General features: G+C 40.5%; 1 protein-coding gene across 1 annotated transcript in view; it reads left to right on the top strand.

Annotated features, from left to right (window-relative positions):
* The window catches only part of LOC128662305 (probable N-acetyltransferase 16), a 52,182-nt gene that overhangs the window by 8,952 nt on the left and 15,407 nt on the right, over positions 1-27,823 (top strand). Inside the window, exon 2 of the mRNA XM_053716110.1 lies at positions 13,241-13,465. Within this exon, the coding sequence (XP_053572085.1) occupies positions 13,241-13,465 (225 nt within the window). The remainder of the gene's footprint in view (positions 1-13,240; positions 13,466-27,823) is intronic.

Genomic DNA, 27,823 nt, shown 5'->3' with positions numbered 1-27,823 from the left:
AAAAGGCCCTTTTAAGGGCTATTTGTAGTTTAGTATAGGGTAGGGATTTTTTTATTTTGGGGGGCTTTTTTATTTTATTAGGGGGATTAGTTTTAAAAAATTGTAATCATTTTATTATTTTCTGTAATTTAGTGTTTGTTTTTTTTTCCGGACTTTAGTTTATTTAATTTAATTGTAGTTAGTTTAGTTAATTAATTTAATTATAGTGTAGTGTTAGGTGTAATTGTAACTTAGGTTAGGGTTTATTTTACAGGTAAATTTGTACTTATTTTAACTAGGAAGTTATTAAATAGTTAATAACTATTTATTAACTATTGTACCTAGTTAAAATAAATACAAACTTGCCTGTAAAATAAAAATAAATCCTAAAATGGCTACAATGTAACTATTAGTTACATTGTAGCTATTTAAGGGTTTATTTTATAGGTAAGTATTTAGTTTTAAATAGGAATAATTTAGTTAATAATAGTAATTTTATTTAGATTTATTTAAACTATATTTGTTAGGGGGGGTGTTAGGATTAGGGTTAGACTTAGATTTAGGGTTAGACTTAGATTTTGGGGTTAATACATTTAATATAGCTGTGGCGACGTTGGGGGAGGCAGATTAGGGGTTAATAAATGTAGGTAGGTGTCGGCGATATTAGGGACGGCAGATTAGGGGTTAATAAAATGTAACTAATGTTTGCGAGGCGGGAGTTTAGGGGTTAATATATTTATTGAAGTGGCGGCGATGTCTGTTCGGCAGATTAAGAATAAATATTTATTTAAGTGTTTGCAATGTGGGGGGGGGGCTCGGTTTAGGGGTTAATAGGTAGTTTATGGGTGTTAGTGTACTTTTTAGCACTTTAGTTAAGAGTTTTATGTTACAGCCCATAAAACTCTTAACTACTGACTTTTAAATGCTGTAGGAGTCTTGACAGGAGAGGCTGTACCGCTCACTTTTTCCAAGACTCGTAATACCGGCGTTCGGCAAATCCCATTAAAAAGATAGGATACGCAATTGATGTAAGTGAATTTGCGGTATGCTCGAGTCTCGGAAAAAAAGTGAGCCATACACCTGTACCTGCCAGACTCTTAATACCAGCAGGCGTTAAAAAGCAGCATTGGGACCTCTCAACGATGCTTTTTAAGGCTAACGCAAGACTCGTAATCTAGGCATTTGTTATTTTTCGTAATTTAGTGTTTGTTATTTTTTGTACTTTAGTATTTTTTTATTTTTTGTAATTTAGTATTTTTTATAATTGTAGATTTATTGTTTTTAGTAGTGTTAGGTTTTTTTAATTAGTAATTTAATTTATTTAATTTGTAGTTATTTTAATTTTAGTTTAATAGTTATATTAGGTAAATTTATAGTTGTTTTAATTTCCCAGGTAAGTTTGTATTTATTTTAAGATAGGGATCTTGTGATTTTAATGTAAAGTTAGGGGGTTGTTAGGTTCAGGGGTTAATAGTTTAATTTAGTTTTTGGCGATGTAGGGGGCTGGCGGTTTAGGGGTTAATAGGTTTATTTAGTGGTAGTGATGTGGGAGACCAGAGGTATAGGGGTTAATAACGTTATTTAGTGGCGGCGATGTCAGGGTATGGAGAAATAGGGGTTAATAACTTTAGTATAGTGGGGACAATGTCGGGGAGCGGCGGAATGGGGTTAATAAATTTTATTAGTGGCAGCAATGTAGGGAGCGGCAGATTAGGGGTTAATAAGTTTAATTTAGTGTTTGCCATGCGGGAGGGCCTCAGTATAGGGGTAAATGGGTAATTTATGGGTGTTAGTGTACTTTGCAACACTTTAATTATAAATTTTGTGTAACAGTTATGTTGCGTAAAACTCATAACTACTGGTCTCAGATAGCGTAACGGATCTTGTCGTTATAGGCTGTAACGCAAGCTTTTTAGCCTCACCGCAAAACTCCAAATGGCAGAGCATGAAAAAACAAACGCCTAGATTTAGAGTTTTGTCGGTAAAGACCTGCGTAGCTAACGCTGCTTTGTTTCCCAACGCACCCTTAAGACAACGCTGGTATTTAGAGGGGCTGCGTTAGGCTTAAAAAAGGGTGCGTTGAGCCTAATGTACCGCCACTTCAACCCTCAATACCAGCGTTGCTTACGGTAGCGGTAAGCAGCTAAAACGTGCTAGTGCACGATTCCCCCGTAGGAAACAATGGGGCAGTTTGGGATGATAAAAAACCTAACACCTGCAAAAAAGAAGCATTCAGCTCCCAACGCAGCCCCATTGTTTCTTATGGGGAAACACTTTCTAAGTCTGCACCTAACACCCTAACATGAACCCCAAGTCTAAACACCCCTAACCTTACACTTATTAACCCCTAATCTGCTGCCCCCACTATCGCTGACATCTGCATTACACTATTAACCCCTAAACTGCCGCTCCGGAAACCGCCGCAACCTACATTATACCTATGTACCCCTAATCTGCTGCCCCTAACATCGCCGACCCCTATATTATATTTATTAACCCCTAATCTGCCCCCCAACGTCGCCGCTACCTTACCTACACTTATTAACCCCTAATCTGCCGACCGGACCTCGCCACTACTCTAATAAATGTATTAACCCCTAAAGCTAAGTCTAACACTAACCCAGACACCCCCCTAAGTTAAATATAATTTTAATCTAACAAAATAAATTAAATATTATTAACTAAAGTCTTCCTATTTAAAGCTAAATACTTACCTGTAAAATAAACCCTAATATCTACAATATAACGAATAATTACATTGTAGCTATTTTAGGATTTATATTTATTTTACAGGCAACTTTGTATTTATTTTAACTAGGTACAATAGCTATTAAATAGTTATTAACTATTTAATAGCTACCTAGCTAAAATAATTACAAAATTACTTGTAAAATAAATCCTAACCTAAGTTACAATTAAACCTAACACTACACTATCAATAAATAAATTAAATCAATTAACAAGTACCTACAATTACCTACAATTAAATAAACTAAACTAAATTACAAAAAATAAAAAAAGATTACAAGAATTTTAAGCTAATTACACCTACTCTAAGCCCCCTAATAAAATAACAAAGCCCCCCAAAATAAAAAATATTCCCTACCCTAATCTAAATTAAAAAGTTAACAGCTCTATTACCTTACCAGCCCTTAAAAGGGCTTTTTGCGGGGCATGCCCCAAAGAAATCAGCTCTTTTGCCTGTAAAAAAAAACACAATACCACCCCCCAACATTACAACCCACCACCCACATACCCCTACTCTAACCCAAACCCCCCTTAAATAAACCTAACACTACCCCCCTGAAGATCTCCCTACCTTGAGCCGTGTTCACCCAGCCGGGCACCGATGGCCCAAAAGAAGACATCCAGAGCGGCAGAAGTCTTCATCCAATCCGGGCAGAAGATGACATCCAGACAGGCAGACATCTTCACCCAAGCGGCATCTTCTATCTTCATCCATCCGACGAGGAGCGGCTCCATCTTCAAGACCTCCGGCACGGAACATCCTTCTTCAATGACGACTAGACGACGAATGAAGGTTCATTTAAGTGACGTCATCCAAGATGGCGTCCCTCGAATTCCGATTAGCTGATAGGATTCTATCAGCCAATCGGAATTAAGGTAGGAAAAATCTGATTGGCTGATTGAATCAGCCAATCAGATTCAAGTTCAATCGGATTGGCTGATCCAATCAGCCAATCAGATTGAGCTCACATTCTATTGGCTGATCAGAACAGCCAATAGAATGCAAGCTCAATAGGCAAAATACACTAATCAAATAGAGTAAGTAAGATACTGTAACACAAGTATGTGGATAATATTCGACTGCGGCAGAACTGACTAGAAAAATGAGAAGGTTAAAAAAGGTTTAATAGACAGCTATATTAAAATACATGTATACGATAGTAAAACCAATTCATGGATCCATGGTAACAATAAAAGCAAAGGGTATAAAACAATGCGCGATGAGTAATAAATAATAAATAATACGTTGACAGCAAATAAACGAGTATGAACTTACTCTAAGAGGTGTGTGGCTGAATGGAATCCTATAGTCTATAGACTAAGGACACTAATAAAGGATATGGTAGTGTGGTGTACAACAGTGTGTAGTGCAAACAGTCTAAATAATCAACGGTAAATAAATGGTACAAATACGTGGTAGTACAAAAAAGGTGCTAAAACAACAACATCTATATAGATGCTGAATAGTATGATAAAATCAAACTGTGTGATACTGTGTCCAGTAGTCCAAGATGCCCAAAAATAGGGGAGTGACTAGGAATAAGTCCTTCCTGTCCGGTGTAAAATTGGTGGACCAAAGAATAATTAATACAGCGTAATATGTGTGATCCAAAAAATGAAAAATAGGAAAAAAACACAAAATGTAAAAATGAAGTGTATACACAAAGTGAAAAAAAAAAACAAATATCCAGATGACACGTGAAGGAGTGAATAATGAGTAAAAAGTTAAAAAATAAAATGAAAAAAATATATATAAAAAATTGAAAAATATAATGTGGATACATGTGGAAAGAAAAGAAAATACAATAGTGCAAAACTGTTTGTACACAGTGTGGAAATGTTGAAAATATGCTCACCAGTATGTCGTCAACGCGTTTCTGCCTTTTTGGGCCTTTCTCAAGACTATACTTTAGCATAGTACTGGAAGCCTTAAATAGGGTGTATCTAAATTGAAATTTTTGCGCCAAAAATAAGGCCCCGCCCCTTCCTGTGATTACCGGTGGTTGATGGGAGTAGGATTCAGCAAGTTGAAATCCCTTTATGTGTACATACTTATCTAAAATAATTGTCATAGATATATGCCTTAGGGAATGTCAGTTCTATTACATAATTAACAAGCTCATCTGCTTTGAAATGTGCCTTAGATCATTATCGATCTATTGAATATCATTCATATCCTCTCTATTTTGTGTCCAGGTTAGCCCTTAGTTGTAGTCTAGTACTAACCCGGAAACAAAATAGAGAGGATATGAATGATATTCAATAGATCGATAACGATCTAAGGCACATTTCAAAGCAGATGAGCTTGTTAATTATGTAATAGAGCTGACATTCCCTAAGGCATATATCTATGACAATTATTTTAGATAAGTATGTATCACATAAAGAGATTTCAACTTGCTGAATCCTACTCCCATCAACCACCGGTAATCACAGAAAGGGGCGGGGCCTTATTTCTCTTGTTAAGTGTATCCAGTCCACGGATCATCCATTACTTATGGGATATTAACTCCTCCCCAACAGGAAGTGCAAGAGGATTCACCCAGCAGAGCTGCTATATAGCTCCTCCCCTAACTGCCATTACCAGTCATTCTCTTGCACCCAACGAATAGATAGGATGTGTGAGAGGACTGTGGTGATTATACTTAGTTTCATACCTTCAATCAAACGTTTGTTATTTTATAATAGCACCGGAGTGTGTTATTCCTTCTCTGGTAGAATTTGAAGAAGAATCTACCTGAGTTTTTCTATGATTTTAGCTGGAGTAGTTAAGATCATATTGCTGTTTCTCGGCCATCTGAGGAGAGGTAAACTTCAGATCAGGGGACAGCGGGCAGATTAATCTGCAAAGAGGTATGTAGCAGCTTATTATTTTCTGACAATGGAATTGATGAGAAAATTCTGCCATACCGATATAATGTAAACTCAGCCTTAAATGCAGTAGCAGCAACTGGTATCAGGCTGTCATGTATGTATATTTTACACTTCAGTATTCTGGGGAATGGCACTTCACTGGAATTATACTGTATGCATAAAACTTTAGCCTAATTTGCAGGGACTAGCAACAGGCTTTTTAATAACACTCAATTTATTAATGTTAAACGTTTTTTGCTGGCATGTAAAATCGTTTAATTTTCTGAGGTACTGGGTGAAAAAATGTTTTGGGCACTATTTTTTTCCACTTGGCAGTCGTTTTATTTAATTTATGACAGTTTACTGATCTCTCTCACTGTTATGTGTGAGGGGGAGGGACCTTTTTTGGTGCTTTTGCTACGCATCAAAAAATTCAGTCAGAAGTTTATTGTCTTCCCTGCATGATCCGGTTCATCTCTACAGAACTCAGGGGTCTTCAAAACTTGTTTTGAGGGAGGTAATCACTCACAGCAGAGCTGTGAGATTGTAGTTGACTGTGATTAAAAAAAAACGTTTATTTCTGTATTTTTTTTTTTTTTTTTTTTTCTGCTATCAGGGTTAGTTATCCTTTGCTAATGGGAGCAATCCTTTGCTAAAATTGTGTTTTTTACAAAGATTTGATGCTATAACTTTTCAGTTTATTAATTTTCAACTGTCATAACTTTTTCTGTGCTTCTTATAGGCACAGTACGTTTTCATATTATAGTAAATTACTTGAAAAGTATTTCCAAGTTGCTAGTTTATTTGCTAGTGTGTTAAACATGTCTGATTCAGAGGAAGATATCTGTGCTATATGTGCTAAAGCCAAAGTGGAGCCCAATAGAAATTTATGTACTAACTGTATTGATGCTACTTTAAATAAAAGTCAATCTATACAAATTGAACATATTTCACCAAACAACGAGGGGAGAGTTATGCCGACTAACTCGCCTCACGTGTCAGTACCTGCATCTCCCGCTCGGGAGGTGCGTGATATTGTAGCGCCGAGTACATCTGGGCGGCCATTACAAATCACATTACAGGATATGGCTACTGTTATGACTGAAGTTTTGGCTAAATTACCAGAACTAAGAGGTAAGCGTGATCACTCTGGGGTGAGAACAGAGTGCGCTGATAATATTAGGGCCATGTCAGACACTGCGTCACAATTTGCAGAACATGAGGACGGAGAGCTTCATTCTGCGGGTGACGGTTCTGATCCAAACAAACTGGATTCAGATATTTCAAATTTTAAATTTAAGCTGGAAAACCTCCGTGTATTACTAGGGGAGGTGTTAGCGGCTCTGAATGATTGTAACACAGTTGCAATACCAGAGAAAATGTGTAGGTTGGATAAATATTTTGCGGTACCGGCGAGTACTGACGTTTTTCCTATACCTAAGAGACTTACTGAAATTGTTACTAAGGAGTGGGATAGACCCGGTGTGCCGTTCTCACCCCCTCCGATATTTAGAAAGATGTTTCCAATAGACGCCACCACACGGGACTTATGGCAAACGGTCCCTAAGGTGGAGGGAGCAGTTTCTACTTTAGCTAAGCGTACCACTATCCCGGTGGAGGATAGCTGTGCCTTTTCAGATCCAATGGATAAAAAGTTAGAGGGTTACCTTAAGAAAATGTTTGTTCAACAAGGTTTTATATTGCAACCTCTTGCATGCATTGCGCCTGTCACGGCTGCAGCAGCATTTTGGTTTGAGTCTCTGGAAGAGACACTTGAATCAGCTCCATTAGATGAGATTACACACAAGCTTAAAGCCCTTAAGTTAGCTAACTCATTTATTTCAGATGCCGTAGTACATTTAACTAAACTTACGGCTAAGAATTCCGGATTCGCCATTCAGGCACGCAGAGCACTGTGGCTAAAATCCTGGTCAGCTGACGTTACTTCTAAATCTAAATTGCTTAATATACCTTTCAAAGGGCAGACCTTATTCGGGCCCGGGTTGAAAGAAATTATCGCTGACATTACAGGAGGTAAAGGCCATGCCCTGCCTCAAGACAGAGCCAAACCTAAGGCTAGACAGTCTAATTTTCGTTCCTTTCGTAATTTCAAAGCAGGAGCAGCATCAACTTCCTCTGCACCAAAACAGGAAGGAGCTGTTGCTCGCTACAGACAAGGCTGGAGACCTAACCAGTCCTGGAACAAGGGCAAGCAGGCCAGGAAACCTGCTGCTGCCCCTAAGACAGCATGAATCGAGGGCCCCCGATCCGGGAACGGATCTAGTGGGGGGCAGACTTTCTCTCTTCGCCCAGGCTTGGGCAAGAGATGTCCAGGATCCCTGGGCGTTAGAGATCATATCTCAGGGATACCTTCTAGACTTCAAATTCTCTCCCCCAAGAGGGAGATTTCATCTGTCAAGGTTGTCAACAAACCAAATAAAGAAAGAGGCGTTTCTACGCTGCGTACAAGATCTTTTATTAATGGGAGTGATCCATCCGGTTCCGCGGTCGGAACAAGGACAAGGGTTTTACTCAAATCTGTTTGTGGTTCCCAAAAAAGAGGGAACTTTCAGGCCAATCTTGGATTTAAAGATCCTAAACAAATTCCTAAGAGTTCCATCGTTCAAAATGGAAACTATTCGGACAATTTTACCCATGATCCAAAAGGGTCAGTACATGACCACAGTGGATTTAAAGGATGCTTACCTTCACATACCGATTCACAAAGATCATTACCGGTATCTAAGGTTTGCCTTTCTAGACAGGCATTACCAGTTTGTAGCTCTTCCATTCGGATTGGCTACGGCTCCGAGAATCTTCACAAAGGTTCTGTGTGCTCTTCTGGCGGTACTAAGACAGCGAGGAATTGTGGTAGCTCCGTACCTAGACGACATTCTGATACAAGCGTCAAGCTTTCAAACTGCCAAGTCTCATACAGAGTTAGTACTGGCATTTCTAAGGTCGCATGGATGGAAGGTGAACGAAAAGAAGAGTTCTCTCTTTCCACTCACAAGAGTTCCCTTCTTGGGGACTCTTATAGATTCTGTAGAAATGAAGATTTACCTGACAGAAGACAGGTTAACAAAGCTTCAAAATGCATGCCGTGTCCTTCATTCCATTCAACACCCGTCAGTAGCTCAATGCATGGAGGTGATCGGCTTAATGGTAGCAGCAATGGACATAGTACCCTTTGCACGTCTACATCTCAGACCGCTGCAATTGTGCATGCTAAGTCAGTGGAATGGGGATTACTCAGACTTGTCCCCTACTCTGAATCTGGATCAAGAGACCAGAAATTCTCTTCTATGGTGGCTTTCTCGGCCACATCTGTCCAGGGGGATGCCATTCAGCAGGCCGGACTGGACAATTGTAACAACAGACGCCAGCCTACTAGGTTGGGGCGCTGTCTGGAATTCTCTGAAGGCTCAGGGACAATGGAATCAGGAGGAGAGTCTCCTACCAATAAACATTCTGGAATTGAGAGCAGTTCTCAATGCCCTTCTGGCTTGGCCCCAGTTAACAACTCGGGGGTTCATCAGGTTTCAGTCGGACAACATCACGACTGTAGCTTACATCAACCATCAGGGAGGGACAAGAAGCTCCCTAGCAATGATGGAAGTATCAAAGATAATTCGCTGGGCAGAGTCTCACTCTTGCCACCTGTCAGCAATCCACATCCCGGGAGTGGAGAACTGGGAGGCGGATTTCTTAAGTCGTCAGACTTTTCATCCGGGGGAGTGGGAACTTCATCCGGAGGTCTTTGCCCAAATACTTCGACGTTGGGGCAAACCAGAGATAGATCTCATGGCGTCTCGACAGAACGCCAAGCTTCCTCGTTACGGGTCCAGATCCAGGGATCCGGGAGCGGTTCTGATAGATGCTTTGACAGCACCTTGGACCTTCGGGATGGCTTATGTGTTTCCACCCTTCCCGATGCTTCCTCGATTGATTGCCAGAATCAAACAGGAGAGAGCATCAGTGATTCTAATAACGCCTGCATGGCCACGCAGGGCTTGGTATGCAGATCTAGTGGACATGTCATCCTGTCCACCTTGGTCGCTACCTCTGAAACAGGACCTTCTGATCCAGGGTCCCTTCAAACATCAAAATCTAATTTCTCTGAAGCTGACTGCTTGGAAATTGAACGCTTGATTTTATCAAAACGTGGTTTTTCTGAGTCAGTTATTGATACCTTAATACAGGCTAGGAAGCCTGTTACCAGAAAGATTTACCATAAGATATGGCGCAAATACTTATATTGGTGCGAATCCAAGAGTTACTCATGGAGTAAGGTTAGGATTCCGAGGATATTGTCTTTTCTACAAGAAGGTTTAGAAAAGGGTTTATCCGCTAGTTCCTTAAAGGGACAGATTTCAGCTCTGTCCATTCTTTTACACAAACGTCTGTCAGAAGTTCCGGACGTTCAAGCTTTTTGTCAGGCTTTAGCTAGGATCAAGCCTGTGTTTAAAACTGTTGCTCCACCATGGAGTTTGAACTTAGTTCTTAATGTTTTACAGGGGGTTCCGTTTGAACCCCTTGATTCCATTGATATCAAGTTGTTATCTTGGAAAGTTCTGTTTTTAATGGCGATTTCCTCGGCTCGAAGAGTCTCTGAGTTATCTGCCTTACATTGTGATTCTCCTTATCTGATTTTTCATTCAGACAAGGTAGTTCTGCGTACTAAACCTGGGTTCCTACCTAAGGTGGTCACTAACAGGAATATCAATCAAGAGATTGTGGTTACATCTTTGTGTCCTAATCCTTCTTCGAAAAAGGAACGTCTGCTACACAATCTAGATGTAGTCCGTGCCCTGAAATTTTATCTACAGGCAACTAAGGATTTTCGACAAACGTCTTCCCTGTTTGTCGTTTATTCTGGTCAGAGGAGAGGTCAAAAAGCTTCGGCTACCTCTCTCTCCTTTTGGCTTCGTAGCATAATACGGTTAGCCTATGAGACTGCTGGACAGCAGCCTCCTGAAAGAATTACAGCACATTCTACTAGAGTTGTGGCTTCCACTTGGGCCTTTAAGAATGAGGCTTCTGTTGAACAGATTTGCAAGGCTGCAACTTGGTCTTCTCTTCATACTTTTTCCAAATTTTACAAATTTGACACTTTTGCTTCTTCGGAGGCTGTTTTTGGGAGAAAGGTTCTTCAGGCAGTGGTTCCTTCCGTATAAAGAGCCTGCCTGTCCCTCCCGTCATCCGTGTACTTTAGCTTTGGTATTGGTATCCCATAAGTAATGGATGATCCGTGGACTGGATACACTTAACAAGAGAAAACATAATTTATGCTTACCTGATAAATTTATTTCTCTTGTAGTGTATCCAGTCCACGGCCCGCCCTGTCACTTTAAGGCAGGTAATTTTTCCATTAAACTACAGTCACCACTGTACCCTATGGTTTTCCTTTCTCTGCATGTTTTTGGTCGAATGACTGGTAATGGCAGTTAGGGGAGGAGCTATATAGCAGCTCTGCTGGGTGAATCCTCTTGCACTTCCTGTTGGGGAGGAGTTAATATCCCATAAGTAATGGATGATCCGTGGACTGGATACACTACAAGAGAAATAAATTTATCAGGTAAGCATAAATTATGTTTTTTGGCGCAAAAATTTCAATTTAGATACACCCTATTTAAGGCTCCCAATACTATGCTAAAGTATAGTCTTGAGAAAGGCCCAAAAAGGCCAAAACGCGTTGACGACATACTGGTGAGCATATTTTCAACATTTCCACACTGTGTACAAACAGTTTTGCACTATTGTATTTTTTTTTCTTTCCACAGGTATCCACATTATATATTTTTTTAATTTTTTTTATATATTTTTTTTTCATTTTATTTTTTAACTTTTTACTCATTATTCACTCCTTCATGTGTCATCTGGATATTTTTATTTTTAATTTTTTTTTCCCACTTTTTGTGTATACACTTCATTTTTACATTTTGTGTTTTTTTCCTATTTTTCATTTTTTGGATCACACATATTACGCTGTATTAACTATTCTTTGGTCCACCAATTTTACACCGGACAGGAAGGACCCCAACACTGAAGCACTCATAGACTTATTCCTAGTCACTCCCCTATTTTTGGGCATCTTGGACTACTGGACACAGTATCACACAGTTTGATTTTATCATACTATTCAGCATCTATATAGATGTTGTTGTTGTTTTAGCACCTTTTTATGTACCACCACGTATTTGTATCATTTATTTACTGTTGATTATTTAGACTGTTTGCACTACACACTGTTGTACATCACACCACCATATCCTTTATTAGTGCCCTTAGTCTATATAGACTATAGGATTCCATTCAGCCACATACCTCTTAGAGTAAGTTCATACTCGTTTATTTGCTGTCAACTTATTATTTATTACTCATCGCGCATAGTTTTATACCCTTTGCTTTTATTGTTATCATGGATCCATGAATTGGTTTTACTATTGTATACATGTATTTTAATATAGCTGTCTATTAAACCTTTTTTAACCTTCTCATTTTTCTAGTCAGTTCTGCCGCAGTCAAATATTATCCACATACTTGTGTTACAGTATCTTACTTACTCTATTTGATTAGTGTATTTTGCCTATTAAGCTATTATAGCGCCTATTCCCACCTATCCACTATTGTTTCTATTCATTTCAGTCCGCTAGGGCACTGATTTGGGATCAGGCTTTAGGCTGTGCCACGTTGCGCTTAGGACACTTACCCCTTTTTTATTTATGTGATTATCTGTGTACATATGTATTCCCCCGGCAATACATGGCCACTTGGCCAACTCATTTACCCCGTGGGGTGGGGGTTAGTGATACTGAGATTAGCCCTGAAAGCTGCCTCTCTTCTGATGGCAACACGTGGTTGTCATTTGCTCTGAAATCATTGCGTGGATAAGGAACACTTGTTGCCACGTGCATTTAAGGGGTTAACATGTCATCCTCAATATATAATGAATTAACCAACAAGCTATGTAATTATGCAATGCTGCTGTTTCTTACAGGGTTTTCTCACTATAATTTAATGAATATATAATGCCAGATTTCAGTGACATTATAAAAATATAATAAATATATAAACACTATTTTAATATACAGTATAAAATTTAAAGAAACATTAAACTCACCGCATATATAAGCATATATCAGCAATAAAGCACTGCATTCCAATAACCTGTCATTTTATTAGCACACTTTACAGAGTTCCGCACATCAAGAGTAGTTTTGAATACCTAAAATAAACCATTATTATTAATATAATAGCACAGAACTATATGAAGAACTCTACTACTTGTGCACCATCGGCTTAGCGCTCAAGCGATACCTGGCTTTTACTGCATACCCCCTAGAAGTCTATGATATGAAGCATTTTGCGCACCTGCGTTGACAAGCAGATGTTAGTGTGCCCTTGACTATTACTTGAGCGATAATAAATACCTTTGGACTTTTTATATAAGTGCAACAATAGAAGCTCTATTGATTACATTCAACAACAGCCTTTATAGGGATTTTAAATATTGAGTTAGTGTGCCATTAAGGGTTATGGCGCAAATTTCAAATGTTCTTTGGGATGTTGCAAAGCAAAGAAGAATAAGAAACTTTGCTTTAAAGGAGGAATATTTTTATCATAATGATGTTTTCTATTTATTTTTTCTCATTTTCAGGTGGCCTTTGAGTCTTTTCTGTTGGTAGATGGTGGTGTTACAGCTGTACTTCAGGGTCTACGTGTTGCAGCCTGGATGAGGGGCCAAGGTGTGGCAGGAATAATTCAAAACTACTGCTACGATACCCTGCGCTCTGCGCACCCTGAGGTCAAGCGTGTCCGCCTAACCAGAGCAGAAGATCCACCAGCTTCCATGCTTGAAAAGTATCATATCCTCCATTCCAAGGTACAACCTGTTGTAGAGTTAGAAAAAAGGGGAAGAAAGTGCATATATAGAAACAGCCTAAGTATAAAGCATAAATATGTAATTAGCAGTGTTTGTGGTAGTACAGTTAGACAGTTATTATACAGTGTGGAGTGGGAAAGGAACATAAAAATTCTGTGAACATGAGGAACTGCTCCTATCCTAATCACACAATCAGCAATCCTTATAATGTAAGTTTAAAGTCAACGGTACAGCACTCACCAAATTTTTATTTGCAATTTCCACAAGCCGTGAGGGACTGCGACAAGTATCACTCCTACCCTATACACGGTAGAAGTGAAGACAAATCCTAGATCGATGCGGGATATCCACGCTTGTAACTTGAGCTGTTAACCAGGGTTACAGTGCACATTTTGGCCATTTTGAAGCTGTAATCAGCTTTATTGCCATTAGTTTTTTTTATTCTATGTACTTTTTTAACTTATTCTTTTATTTATACATCCAATTTTTGTGCACTGCATTTTTGGTAAAACTAAAAAATGTACTTAAAAGTACAGTAACTAAGCAGGCAGTAAGGACAAGCTTCAATGTCACATGCTTCTTCTTTTCTATTCTAACCTATAGAGGCCTACTTATCAAGCCATCAACTGTGCTGCATTCGCCGGCACCGATACGCTCGCCTAACATCGCCTAAAATCACCGCCGCGGACCTGAATACGCTCTCCTTATTTATCAAGAAAGCTGTCAAAAAGCCGCACACCAAGTACGGGGCGATGAGCAGCAGACTGTTGTTAACTAACAGTCATCGATCTCGCTGCTATTCGGCTTTTTCACAACTTTATTTATACCCTGTCACTAAACACCGCCACTATACTAAAATGATTAACCCCTATCCCGCCGCTCCCGGACCCACCCGCAACTAAATAAAGTTATTAACCCCCATCCCGCTGCTCCCAGAGCCCACCGCAACTCTAATAAAGTTATTAACCCCTATCCCGCCGCTCCCGGACCCCACCGCAAATGTAATAAAGTTATTAACCCTTATCCCGCCGCACCCGGAGCCCACTGCAACTATAATAAAGTTATTAACCCCTATACTGCCGCTCCAGGAGCCCTCCGCAACTAAATAAATGTGTTAACCCCTAAACCCCTGGCCTCCCAGATCACTACCACTTACTAAACCTATTAACTCCTAAACCGCCAGCCCCCCACATCGCCATAAACTAAATTAAGCTATTAACCCCTAAACCTAAAAACCCACTAACTTTACATTAAAATTACCTCATCCCTATCTTATAATAAATTTAAACTTACCTTTAGAATTAAAATAAACTATATTAAACTATTAATTAACCTACCCTAACTATTATACTAAAATTACATTGAACTACAAATTAAATTAACTATATTACATATTTAAAAGCCTAACCCTACTCAAATTATTTAAATCTACTATTAAAAATTACTAAGTTACAAAAAACTAACAACTAAGTTACACAAACTAAAAAACACTAACGGCTAGATTACGAGTTTTTGTCGGTAATGGTGTGCGGTGTTACCAAGCATTTTTTTCTCACCGCTCACTTAAGACAACGCTGGTATTACAGGTTTTTTAAACCCGGCGTTAGCTGCAAAAAAGTGAGCGGAGAGCAAAATTTAGCTCCACATCTCACCTCAATGCCAGCGTTGCTTACGGTAGCGGTGAGCTGGTAAAACGTGCTCGTGCACGATTTCCCCATAGGAATCAATGGGGGAGAATCGGCTGAAAAAAAACCTAACACCTGGAAAAAAGCAGCGTTCAGCTTCTAACGCAGCCCCATTGATTCCTATGGGAAAATACTTTTTATGTCTACACCTAACACCCTAACATGAACCCCGAGTCTAAACACCCCTAATCTGACGTCCCCGACATCGCCGACACTTGCATTTTATTATTAACCCCTAATCTGCCGCTCCAGACACCGCCGCCACCTACATTATCCCTATGAACCCCTAATCTGCTGCCCCCAACATCGTCAACACCTACTTTTTATTTAATAACCCCTACTCTGCCGACCCCAATGTCGCCGCCACCTAACTACACTTATTAACCCCTAATCTGCCGCCGCCAACGTCGCCACCATTATAATAAAGTTATTAACCCCTAAATCTAAGTCTATCCCTAACCCTAACACCCCCCTAACTTAAATATAATTTAAATACATCTAAATAAAATTACTATTATTAACTAAATTATTCCTATTTAAAACTAAATACTTACCTATAAAGTTAACCCTAAGCTAGCTACAATATAACTAATAGTTACATTGTAGCCATTTTAGGATTTATTTTTATTTTACAGGCAAGTTTGTATTTATTTCAACTAGGTAGAATAGTTATTAAATAGTTATTAACTATTTAATAACTACCTAGTTAAAATAAGTACAAATTTACCTGTAAAATAAACCCTAACCTAAGTTACAATTACACCTAACACTACACTATAATTAAATGAATTACCTAAACTAACTACAATTAAATTAAATAAACTAAAGTACGGAAAAAAAAGCACTAAATTACAGAAAATAATAAAATAATTACAAGAATTTTAATCTAATTACACCAAATCTAATCCCCCTAATAAAATAAAAAAGCCCCCCAAAATAATAAAAATCCATACCCTATACTAAATTACAAATAGCCCTTAAAAGGGCCTTTTGCGGGGCATTGACCCAAAGTAATCAGCTCTTTTACCTGTAAAAAAAAAAAGTACAATTCCCACCCAACATTAAAACCCACCACCCACACAACCAACCCTACTCTAAAACCCACCCAATCCCTCCTTAATAAAACCTAACACTAACCCCTTGAAGATCACCCTACCTTGAGACGTCTTCACCCAACCGGGCACAAGTGGTCCTCCAGACGGCCAGAAGTCTTCATCCGATCCGGGCAGAAGAGGACCTCCACACGGGCAGAAGTCTTCATCCAGGCGGCATCTTCTATCTTCATCCATCCGGAGCAGAGCGGGTCCATCTTCAAGCCATCCGATGTGGAGCATCCTCTTCCATCCGACGACTAACACTAAATGACGGTACCTTTAAGTGACGTCATCCAAAATGGCGTCCCTTCAATTCCGATTGGCTGATAGAATTCTATCAGCCAATCGGAATTAAGGTAGAAAAAATCCTATTGGCTTATCCAATCAGCCAATAGGATTGAGCTCGCATTCTATTGGTTGTTCCAATCAGCCAATAGCATGCGAGCTCAAACCTATTGGCTGATTGCATCAGCCAATAGGATTTTTTGTACCTTAATTCTGATTGCCTGATAGAATTCTATCAGCCAATCGGAATTGAAGGGACGTCATCTTGGATGACGTCACTTAAAGGTACCGTCATTTAGTGTTAGTCGTCGGATGGAAGAGGATGCTCCACGTCAGATGGCTTGAAGATGGACCTGCTCCGCTCCGGATGGATGAAGATAGAAGATGCCGTCTGGATGAAGACTTCTGCCCGTCTGGAGGTCCTCTTCTGCCCGGATCGGATGAAGACTTCTGGCCGTCTGGAGGACCACTTCTGCCCGGTTGGGTGAAGACGCCTCAAGGTAGGGTGATCTTCAAGGGGTTAGTGTTAGGTTTTATTAAGGGGGGATTGGGTGGGTTTTAGAGTAGGGTTGCGTGTGTGGGTGGTGGGTTTTAATGTTGGGGGGTATTGTATTTTTTTTTACAGGTAAAAGAGCTGATTACTTTGGGGCAATGCCCCACAAAAGGCCCTTTTAAGGACTATTTGTAATTTAGTATAGGGTAGGGCTTTTTATAATTTTGGGGGGGGGGTATTTTATTAGGGGGATTAGATTAGGTGTAATTAGTTTAAAATTCTTGTAGTAATTTTATTATTTTCTGTAATTTAGTGTTTGTTTGTTCTTGGTACTTTAGTTTATTTAATTTAATTGTAATGAATTGTAGTTAATTTAGGTAATTTATTTAATTATAGTTTAGTGTTAGGTGTAATTGTAACTTAGGTTAGGGTTTATTTTACAGGTAAATTTGTACTTATTTTAACTAGGAAGTTATTATATAGTTAATTATTTAATAACTATTGTACCTAGTTAAAATAAATACAAAATTGCCTGTAAAATAAAAATAAAACCTAAGCTAGATACAATGTAATTATTAGTTATATTGTAGCTATCTTAGGGTTTATTTTATAGGTAAGTATTTAGTTTTAAATAGGAATAATTTATTTAATTGTAGTAATTTTTTCTTGATTATTTTAAATTATATTTAAGTTAAGGGGGGTTAGGGTTAGACTTAGGTTTAGGGGTTAATACATTTAATATAGTGGCGGAGACGTTGGGGGCGGCAGATTAGGGGTTAATAAATGTAGGTAGGTGTTGGCGATGTTAGGGACGGCAGATTAGGGGTTAATAAAATTTAACTAGTGTTTGCAATGCGGGAGTGCGGCGGTTTAGGGGTTAATATATTTATTACAGTGGCGGCGTTGTCCGGTCGGCAGATTAGGGGTTAAAAAATGTTTTTAAGTGTTTGTGATGTGCAGGGGGGCTCGGTTTAGGGGTTGATAGGTTTATGGGTGTTAGTGTACTTTTTATCACTTTAGTTAAGAGTTTTATGTTAGCCCATGAAACTCTTAACTACTGACTTTTAAATGCGGTAGGAGTCTTGACAGGAGAGGGTCTACCGCTCACTTTTTCCAAGACTCGTAATATCGGCGTTAGGAAAATCCCATTGAAAAGATAGGATACGCAATTGACGTAAGTGGATTTGCGGTATGCTCGAGTCGTGGAAAAAAAGTGAGCGGTACACCTGTACCTGCCAGACTCGTTATACCAGCGGGTGTTAAAATGCAGCGTTGGGACCTCTCAACGCTGCTTTTTAAGGCTAACGCAAGACTCGTAATATAGGCGTAAGTTACACAAAATAAAAAACACTAAGTTACAAAAAAAATAAATACTAAATTACACAAAATAAAAAATAAATGATCAAATATTTAAACTAATTACACCTAATCTAATAGCCCTATGAAAATAAAAAAGCCCCCCCAAAATAAAAGAAAAACACCTAGCCTACATTAAACTACCAATGGCCTTTAAAGGGCCTTTTGTGGGGCATTGCCCCAAAGAAATCAGCTCTTTTACCTATAAATAAAAATACAAATACCCCCCCAACAGTTAAACCCACCACCCACACAACCAAACCCCCCAAATAAAATTCTATCTAAAAACCCTGAAAAGGGCATTTGGAAGGGCATTTAGCTCTTTTTCCGCCCAAAGTCCCTAACCTAAAAATAAAACCCACCCAATAAACCCTTAAAAAAAACCTAACACTAACCCCTGAAGATCCACTTACAGTTTTTGAAGACCCAACATCCTCATTGAAGCGGCAGAAGTCCTCAGCAAAGCCGGCAGAAGTCTTCATCCAAGCGGGCCGAAGTCTTCATCCAAGCCAGCAGAAGTCTTCATCCAGACGGCATCTTCTATCTTCATCCATCCGGCGTGGAGCGGCTCCATCTTCAAGACATCCGGCGCGGAGCATCCTCTTCTTCCGACGTCTTCAGGAACAATGAAGTTTCCCTTTAAATGACGTCATCCAAGATGGTGTCCCTTACATTCCGTTTGGCTGATAGAATTCTATCAGCCAATAGGAATTAAGGTGGAAAAAATCCTATTGGCTGTTGCAATCAGCCAATAGGATTGAGCTTTCATCCTATTGGCTGTTGCAATCAGCCAATAGGATTGAGCTCGCATTCTATTGGCTATTCCAATCAGCCAATAGAATTTGTAGTTTAATGTTATTTTAGTATAATAGTTAGGGTAGGTTAATTCAGTGATTTTTAACCTTTTTTTTGCCGTGGCACACTTTTTTACATTAAAAAATCCTGTGGCACACCACCATCCCAAAATGTTAAAAAAATCACACATTGTAGCCTAATACAGCATATATATATACACATACACACAAACACACACATACTGTATGTATTGTGCTGTTATACCATGCCTCCTACAAACTACTCCTGCACTGGGAGTAAAAAACAAGCAAAGTTTAAAAAATATGTCACACTGTTGTCAGTCTGCCGTGGCACACCTGAGGATCTCTCATGGCACACTGGTTGAAAAACACTGGGTTAATTAATAGTTTAATATAGTTTAATGTACTTGTAGTATAATAGTTAGGGTAGGTTAATTAATAGTTTAATATAGTTTCATGTAATTGTAGGATAATAGTTAGGGTAGGTTAATTAGTAGTTAAATATAGTTTATTTTAATTCTAAAGGTAAGTTTAAATTTATTATAAGATAGGGATGAGGTAATTTTAATGTAAAGTTAGCGGGTTGTTAGGTTTAGGGGTTAATAGCTTAATTTAGTTCATGGCGATGTGGGGGGCTGGCGGTTTAGGGGTTAATAGGTTTAGTAAGTGGTAGTGATGTGGGAGGCCAGGGGTTTAGGGGTCAATACATTTATTTAGTTGCGGTGGGCTCGGGGAGCGGCGGTATAGGGGTTAATACATTTATTTAGTTGTGGTGGGCTCCAGGAGTTGCGGGATAGGGGTTAATATATTTATTTAGTTGCGGTGGGCTCCAGGAGCGGCGGGATAGGGGTTAATATATTTATTTAGGTGGCGGCAGGGTCCGGGAGTGTCGGGATAGGGGTTAATAACTTTATTTAGGTTGCAGCGGGGTCCGGGAGCGGCGGAATAGGGGTTAATAACATTATGTAGGTGGCGGCGATGTCACAGCGGCAGATTAGGGGTGTTTAGACTCTGGGTTTATGTTAGGGTGTTAGGTGTAAACATAACCAGCTAACCATTGCCCATTACTTTCTATCTAGTTTACATACAAATGATTAAACAAAGAACAAATACAACACAGTACACTACACAGTCACACATACATACATACAAATGCACACACTCATTTTCCTTCCATACCACACACACATACTTGTTATTTGAATTAGTACAATGTGGTGTTACTCATGAAGTGTCAGTACACCATGTTATTGCATCAACCATATTACTGTGTCCACTGTCCACTCGAGATGTGCATTGTGCATGTGAAACATTTGCGTTTCTTCTGAAATTTTCATTTCTCTTGTAAGGTGTATCCAGTCCACGGATCATCCATTACTTGTGGGATATTCTCCTCCCCAACAGGGAGCTGCAAGAGGATCACCCACAGCAGAGCTGTCTATATAGCTCCTCCCCCAAATGCCACTCCCCAGTCATTCTCTTGCAGCTCTCGACATGGGTAGTTGCTAGAGAGATGTGGTGCATTAATGTAGTTTATCTTCAATCAAAAGTTTATTATTTTCAAATGGTACCGGAGTTGTACTATTTTAGCCTCAGACAGAAAGTTGAAGAAGAGTCTGCCTGAGGTTTTTGATGATCTTAGCAGTTTGTAACTAAGATCCACTGCTGTTCTCACACATAACTGAAGAGATGAGTAACTTCAGCTGGGGGAATGGCGTGCAGGGTCTCCTGCTCTGAGGTATGTGCAGTTAAAACATTTTCTAGAGAGAGGATAAGCTAAAAAATGCTGACAGTACCTGATTTATTTAAGGTAAGCCTGATTACAGTGATTTAATAACGACTGGTATCATGCTTGCTGTAAAGGGTAATATTTTTGTTATTTACTCTCATTACTGAATAGATATAACGTTTGCTTGATGTATATAAACGTTTATTACAAATGGTGATAAAACTTTATTTTGGGGCCCAGTTTTTCCACATGGCTGACTAGATTTTGCCTAGGGATAGTTTTTTATGGCCCTCTCACTGTGAGTACAGGTTGGGAGGGGCCTAATTTCAGGCCTAAATCGTGCAGTAGTTTTTGCAGCTTGAGACTTCCAGCTTCCCTGAAGGAGTCCACTGAACATATAGGACCTCTCTAAAGGGTTTTTGTGCCTTCCAAAGTCGTTGTATGGGCAGGTAGGAGCTACAGCAGAGCTGTGGCAGTTGGTTGTGACTGTTTAAAAACGTTTATATCGTTTTTTTGATCCGGTTTTGAAACTAAGGAGTTAATCATCCATTTGCAAGTGGGTGCAATGCTATTTAAGTCTATTATACACACTGTAAAAATTTCGTAAAATTTACTGCTTTTTTCACTGTTTTGCAGTTTCTGTGATTGTTTTTTTTCTCTTAAAGGCACAGTACCGTTTTTATTTTTTGCTTGTTCACAGTTATTAAAGTGTTTTACAAGCTTGCTGGTCTCATTACTAGTCTGTTTAAACATGTCTGACATAGAGAAAACTCATTGTTCATTATGTTTAGAAGCCATTGTGGAACCTCCTCTTAGAATGTGTATCAAATGCACTGATTTTACTATAAGCTATAAAGATCATATTCTGGCTTTAAAAGATTTATCACCAGAGGAAACTGACAAGGGGGAAGTTATGCCGACTAACTCTCCCCACGTGTCAGAACCTATGACTCCCGCTCAAGGGACGCCCGCTCAAGAGGCGCCAAGTACATCTAGCACGCCCATAGCGTTTACCTTACAAGACATGGCGGCAGTTATGGATCATACCCTTACAGCGGTATTGTCCAAACTACCAGGGTTACAAGGAAAGCGAGACAGCTCTGGGACTAGGAAAAATACAGAGCACTCTGACGCTTTAGTAGCTATGTCTGATATTCCCTCACAATATGCATAAGCTGAGGAAGGAGAGCTTCTATCTGTGGGTGATTTTTCTGACTCAGGGAAGATGCTTCAACCTGATTCTGATATGTCTACATTTAAATTTAAGCTTGAACACCTCCGCGTGTTGCTCAGGGAGGTTTTAGCTGCTCTGAATGACTGTGACACCATTATGGTTCCAGAGAAATTGTGTAGATTGGATAAATACTATGCAGTGCCTGTTTACACTGATGTTTTTCCAATACCTAAGAGGTTTTCAGAAATTATTACTAAGGAATGGGATAGACCAGGTGTACCGTTCTCTCCCCCTCCTGTTTTTAAAAAGATGCTTCCCATAGATGCCGCTACACGGGGCTTATGGCAAACGGTCCCTAAGGTGGAGGGAGCAGTCTCTACCCTAGCGAAGCATACAACTATCCCAGTCGAGGACAGTTGTGCTTTCCTAGATCCAATGGATAAAAAGTTAGAGGGTTACCTTAAGAAAATGTTTATTCAACAGGGTTTTTATTCTCCAGCCTCTTGCATGCATTGCCCCTGTCACTGCTGCTGCGGCCTTCTGGTTTGAGTCTCTGGAAGAGGCTCTACAGGTAGAAACCCCATTGGATGATATACTTGACAAGCTTAAAGCTCTTAAGCTAGCCAATTCATTTGTTTCTGATGCCGTTGTTCATTTAACCAAACTAACGGCTAAGAACTCAGGTTTTGCTATTCAAGCGCGTAGGACGTTATGGCTTAAATCCTGGTCAGCTGACGTTACTTCAAAGTCTAAGCTTCTCAATATTCTCTTCAAGGGACAGACCCTATTCGGGCCCGGACTGAAGGAGATAATTTCTGATATTACTGGAGGAAAAGGTCACACCCTTCCTCAGGATAGGTCCAACAAATTAAGGACCAAACAGACTAATTTTCGTGCCTTTCGAAACTTCAAGACTGGCGCAGCATCAACTTCCTCTAATACTAAACAAGAGGGAAATTTTGCCCAGTCCAAGCCGGTCTGGAGACCTAACCAGGCTTGGAACAAAGGAAGGCAGGCCAAAAAGCCTGCTGCTGCCTCTAAGACAGCATGAAGGATTAGCCCCCGATCCGGTAACGGATCTAGTAGGGGGCAGACTTTCTCTCTTCGCCCAGGCTTGGGCAAGAGATGTCCAGGATCCCTGGGTGTTGGAAATTGTGTCCCAGGGGTATCTTCTGGACTTCAAAGCTTCTTCCCCAAAAGGAATATTTCACCTCTCACAATTATCTGCAAACCAGATAAAGAGAGAGGCATTCTTACATTCTGTTCAAGACCTCCTAGTTATGGGAGTGATCCACCCAGTTCCAAGGGAGGAACAGGGGCAAGGATTCTATTCAAATCTGTTTGTGGTTCCCAAGAAAGAGGGAACCTTCAGACCAATCTTAGATCTCAAGAGCCTAAACAAATTTCTCAGGGTCCCATCCTTCAAAATGGAGACTATTCGAACCATCCTACCTATGATCCAGGAGGGTCAATATATGACTACCGTGGACTTAAAGGATGCTTATCTTCACATTCCGATACACAGAGATCATCATCGGTTTCTCAGGTTCGCCTTCCTAGACAGGCATTACCAGTTTGTAGCTCTTCCCTTCGGGTTAGCTACGGCACCAAGAATCTTTACAAAGGTTCTGGGGTCACTTCTGGCGGTCCTAAGGCCGCGGGGTATAGCAGTAGCCCCTTACCTAGACGACATTCTGATACAGGCGTTGAATTTTCAAATTGCCAAGTCACATACGGACATTGTTCTGGCATTTCTGAGGTCTCATGGGTGGAAAGTGAATGAAGAAAAGAGTTCTCTGTCCCCTCTCACAAGAGTTTCCTTCCTGGGAACTCTGATAGATTCTGTAGAAATGAAGATTTACCTGACAGAGGCCAGGTTGTCAAAACTTCTAAATTCCTGCTGTGTTCTTTATTCTACTTCTCGCCCTTCAGTGGCTCAGTGTATGGAAGTAATCGGCTTAATGGTAGCGGCAATGGACATAGTGCCATTTGCCCGCCTACATCTCAGACCACTGCAACTCTGCATGCTCAGTCAGTGGAATGGGGATTACACAGATTTGTCCCCTCTACTAAATCTGGATCAAGAGACCAGGGATTCTCTTCTCTGGTGGCTATCTCGGGTCCATCTGTCCAAAGGTATGACCTTCCGCAGGCCAGATTGGACAATAGTTACAACAGATTCCAGCCTTCTGGGCTGGGGTGCAGTCTGGAACTCCCTGAAGGCTCAGGGATCATGGACTCAGGAGGAGGTACTCCTTCCGATAAACATTCTGGAACTAAGAGCGATATTCAATGCTCTTCAGGCTTGGCCTCAGCTAGCTGTGGTCAGGTTCATCAGATTTCAGTCGGACAACATCACGACTGTAGCTTACATCAACCATCAAGGGGGAACAAGGAGTTCCCTAGCAATGTTGGAGGTTTCAAAGATAATTCTATGGGCAGAGATTCACTCTTGCCATCTATCAGCTATCCATATCCCAGGAGTAGAGAACTGGGAGGCGGATTTTCTAAGTCGACAAACTTTTCATCCGGGGGAGTGGGAGCTCCATCCAGAGGTGTTGGCACAGTTGATTCAACTTTGGGGCAAACCAGAACTGGATCTCATGGTGTCTCGTCAGAACGCCAAGCTTCCTTGTTACGGATCCAGGTCCAGGGATCCCAAGGCAGCACTGATAGATGCTCTAGCAGCGCCTTGGTCCTTCAACCTGGCTTATGTGTTTCCACCGTTTCCTCTGCTCTCTCGTCTGATTGCCAAGATCAAGCAGAAGAGAGCTTCAGTGATTTTGATAGCACCTGCGTGGCCACGCAGGACTTGGTATGCAGATCTGGTGGACATATCATCCTTTCCACCATGGACTCTGCCGCTGAGACAGGACCTTTTACTTCAGGGTCCTTTCAACCATCCAAATCTGATTTCTCTGCGTCTGACTGCTTGCAGATTGAACGCTTGATTTTGTCAAAGCATGGTTTCTCCGAGTTGGTCATTGATACCTTAATACAGGCGCGAAAGCCTGTCACCAGAAAAATCTATCATAAGATATGGTGTAAATATCTTCATTGGTGTGAATCCAAGGGTTACTCATGGAGTAAAGTCAGGATTCCTAGGATATTATCCTTTCTCCAAGAAGGATTGGAGAAGGGCTTATCAGCTAGTTCCTTAAAGGGACAGATTTCTGCTCTCTCTATCCTTTTGCACAAACGTCTGGCTGAGGTTCCAGATGTTCAGGCGTTTTGTCAGGCTCTGGTTAGAATCAAGCCTGTGTTTAAACCTGTTTCTCCACCATGGAGTTTAAATTTAGTTCTTAAAGTTCTTCAAGGGGTTCCGTTTGAACCTTTGCATTCCATAGATATTAAGCTCTTATCTTGGAATGTTCTGTTTTTAGTAGCTATCTCCTCAGCTCGAAGAGTTTCGGAGTTATCTTCTTTACAATGTGATTCCCCTTATCTCATTTTCCATGCAGATAAGGTAGTGTTACGTACCAAACCTGGTTTTCTACCTAAGGTGGTATCTAATAAGAATATCAATCAGGAGATTGTTGTTCCGTCACTGTGTCCTAATCCTTCTTCGAAGAAGGAATGTCTATTACACAATCTTGACGTGGTTCATGCTTTAAAGTTTTATTTACAAGCTACTAAAGATTTTCGTCAAACATCTGCATTGTTTGTTGTCTACTCTGGACAGAGGAGAGGCCAAAAGGCTTCGGCAACTTCTCTCTCTTTTTGGCTAAGAAGTATAATCCGCTTAGCTTATGAGACTGCTGCCCAGCAGCCCCCTGAAAGAATTACGGCTCATTCTACTAGAGCGGTAGCTTCCACATGGGCTTTTAAGAATGAGGCTTCTGTTGAACAGATTTGTAAGGCGGCGACTTGGTCTTCGCTTCATACTTTTTCTAAATTCTACAAATTTGATACTTTTGCTTCTTCGGAGGCTATTTTTGGGAGAAAGGTCTTACAGGCAGTGGTGCCTTCCGTTTAAGCGCCTGCCTTGTCCCTCCCTTCATCCGTGTCCTATAGCTTTGGTATTGGTATCCCACAAGTAATGGATGATCCGTGGACTGGATACACCTTACAAGAGAAAACATAATTTATGCTTACCTGATAAATTTATTTCTCTTGTGGTGTATCCAGTCCACGGCCCACCCTGTCATTTCAAGGCAGGTGTTTTTTATTTTTAAACTACAGTCACCACTGCACCCTATAGTTTCTCCTTTCTCTTGCTTGTCTTCGGTCGAATGACTGGGGAGTGGCAGTTGGGGGAGGAGCTATATAGACAGCTCTGCTGTGGGTGATCCTCTTGCAGCTCCCTGTTGGGGAGGAGAATATCCCACAAGTAATGGATGATCCGTGGACTGGATACACCACAAGAGAAATAAATTTATCAGGCAAGCATAAATTATGTTTTTGTTAAAAATAACATTTTTGTTTTAGTTCATTTTCATTCGTGGTCGTATTTTTTTTTAAATGATTTTCCTTAGAAATTTTCCTTTTCATTAAAATAAATAATTTTTAGTTTTGAGCTACTGCATTTTTGGTAAAACTAAAAAATGTCCTTAAAAGCTATCTAAGCAGGCAGCAAGGACAGATGACAAGGAATGAGGACATGCTTCAATGTCGCTCAATTCTTTTCCATCCGAACCTATGAAGAAAAAAAAAATATGGATGTTATTGTTGGTGCAGTGCACACACCTTTGATGATGCCTTGATGAAAAGCATTTTTAAAGAGTGTAGGGTGGCATCAGCAGAAGGAAGATAGTCTAAGTCCTGGTTTCTCAACAGCCGGGCCGTGGCCCAGTACCGGGCCGTGATAGCCCTGCTGGTGGGCGCCGACCTGCCATGCCCCCACTGCACACTCTTACCCCACTGCACACCAGGGGCAGACTGAGACCAATCAAGGCCCCAGGAACACTGTCTCACACTGACCAAAATGTATTACATTTTATGCAAATGATCATGGTAGCCTCCCTGACCTGCCCCCAACAGGCCCCTCAACCTCCAGAGTCAGGCCCCCCAACATTAAGGTCCAGAGAAAGGGCACCCAACCTCTAGGGCCAGACCCCAAACTCCATGGCCCTCACAGTGACAGACCCCCGCCAGGGCCCCCACTAAACCCACACTTATTTGCTTAGTTACTGATAGGGCAACTGAAAACTCCAGCTTAAGGTATGCACCAGGATCCGTGGAGATGTCATTTGTGGTCCCCCCTACTTGCTGGTAGCGCGGCCCAGGTCTTATTTTCGTGGCTGATCAGCCCGCCCCTGCTTCTCGCGATATATATATATATATATATATATATATATATAACTACCGGGCCCTGGACATGTCTAGCTAAAATTTACTGGGCCTTGAGCTCACTTTGGTTGAGAACCACTGGTCTAAGTAATTGGCGCTGAGCGCTCGTCCCTCATCGTGGTGGTGGGTGAAGAATTGAATTAAAATATGTTTGGTAAACAACAGATGTCAGACAGTCACAACAACAGTGTACAGTACTATCATCAAAGTCTCAGTAATTGGCGCTGAGACCTTCCTTCACCCTAGCGGTGGGCAAAAGATTGAATTAAATATATCTTTGACAAACAGACACAGACAGTCACAACAAGAGTGTAGTAGCTTTAACAAACTCATGGTGTGGAAGGCAGGCAGGTTGTGGGCACAGGAGCAGAACAGTACTCTCATAAAAGTATTAGTTATTTGTGCTGAGACCTTAGTTTCTTTACCCTAGCAGTGGGC

This window comes from Bombina bombina, chromosome 6 (genome assembly GCF_027579735.1).
Source record: "Bombina bombina isolate aBomBom1 chromosome 6, aBomBom1.pri, whole genome shotgun sequence".
Lineage (NCBI taxonomy): Eukaryota > Metazoa > Chordata > Amphibia > Anura > Bombinatoridae > Bombina > Bombina bombina.
Note: the sequence above shows the minus strand (reverse complement) of the source record. Positions and strands in the feature narration are given on the sequence as shown.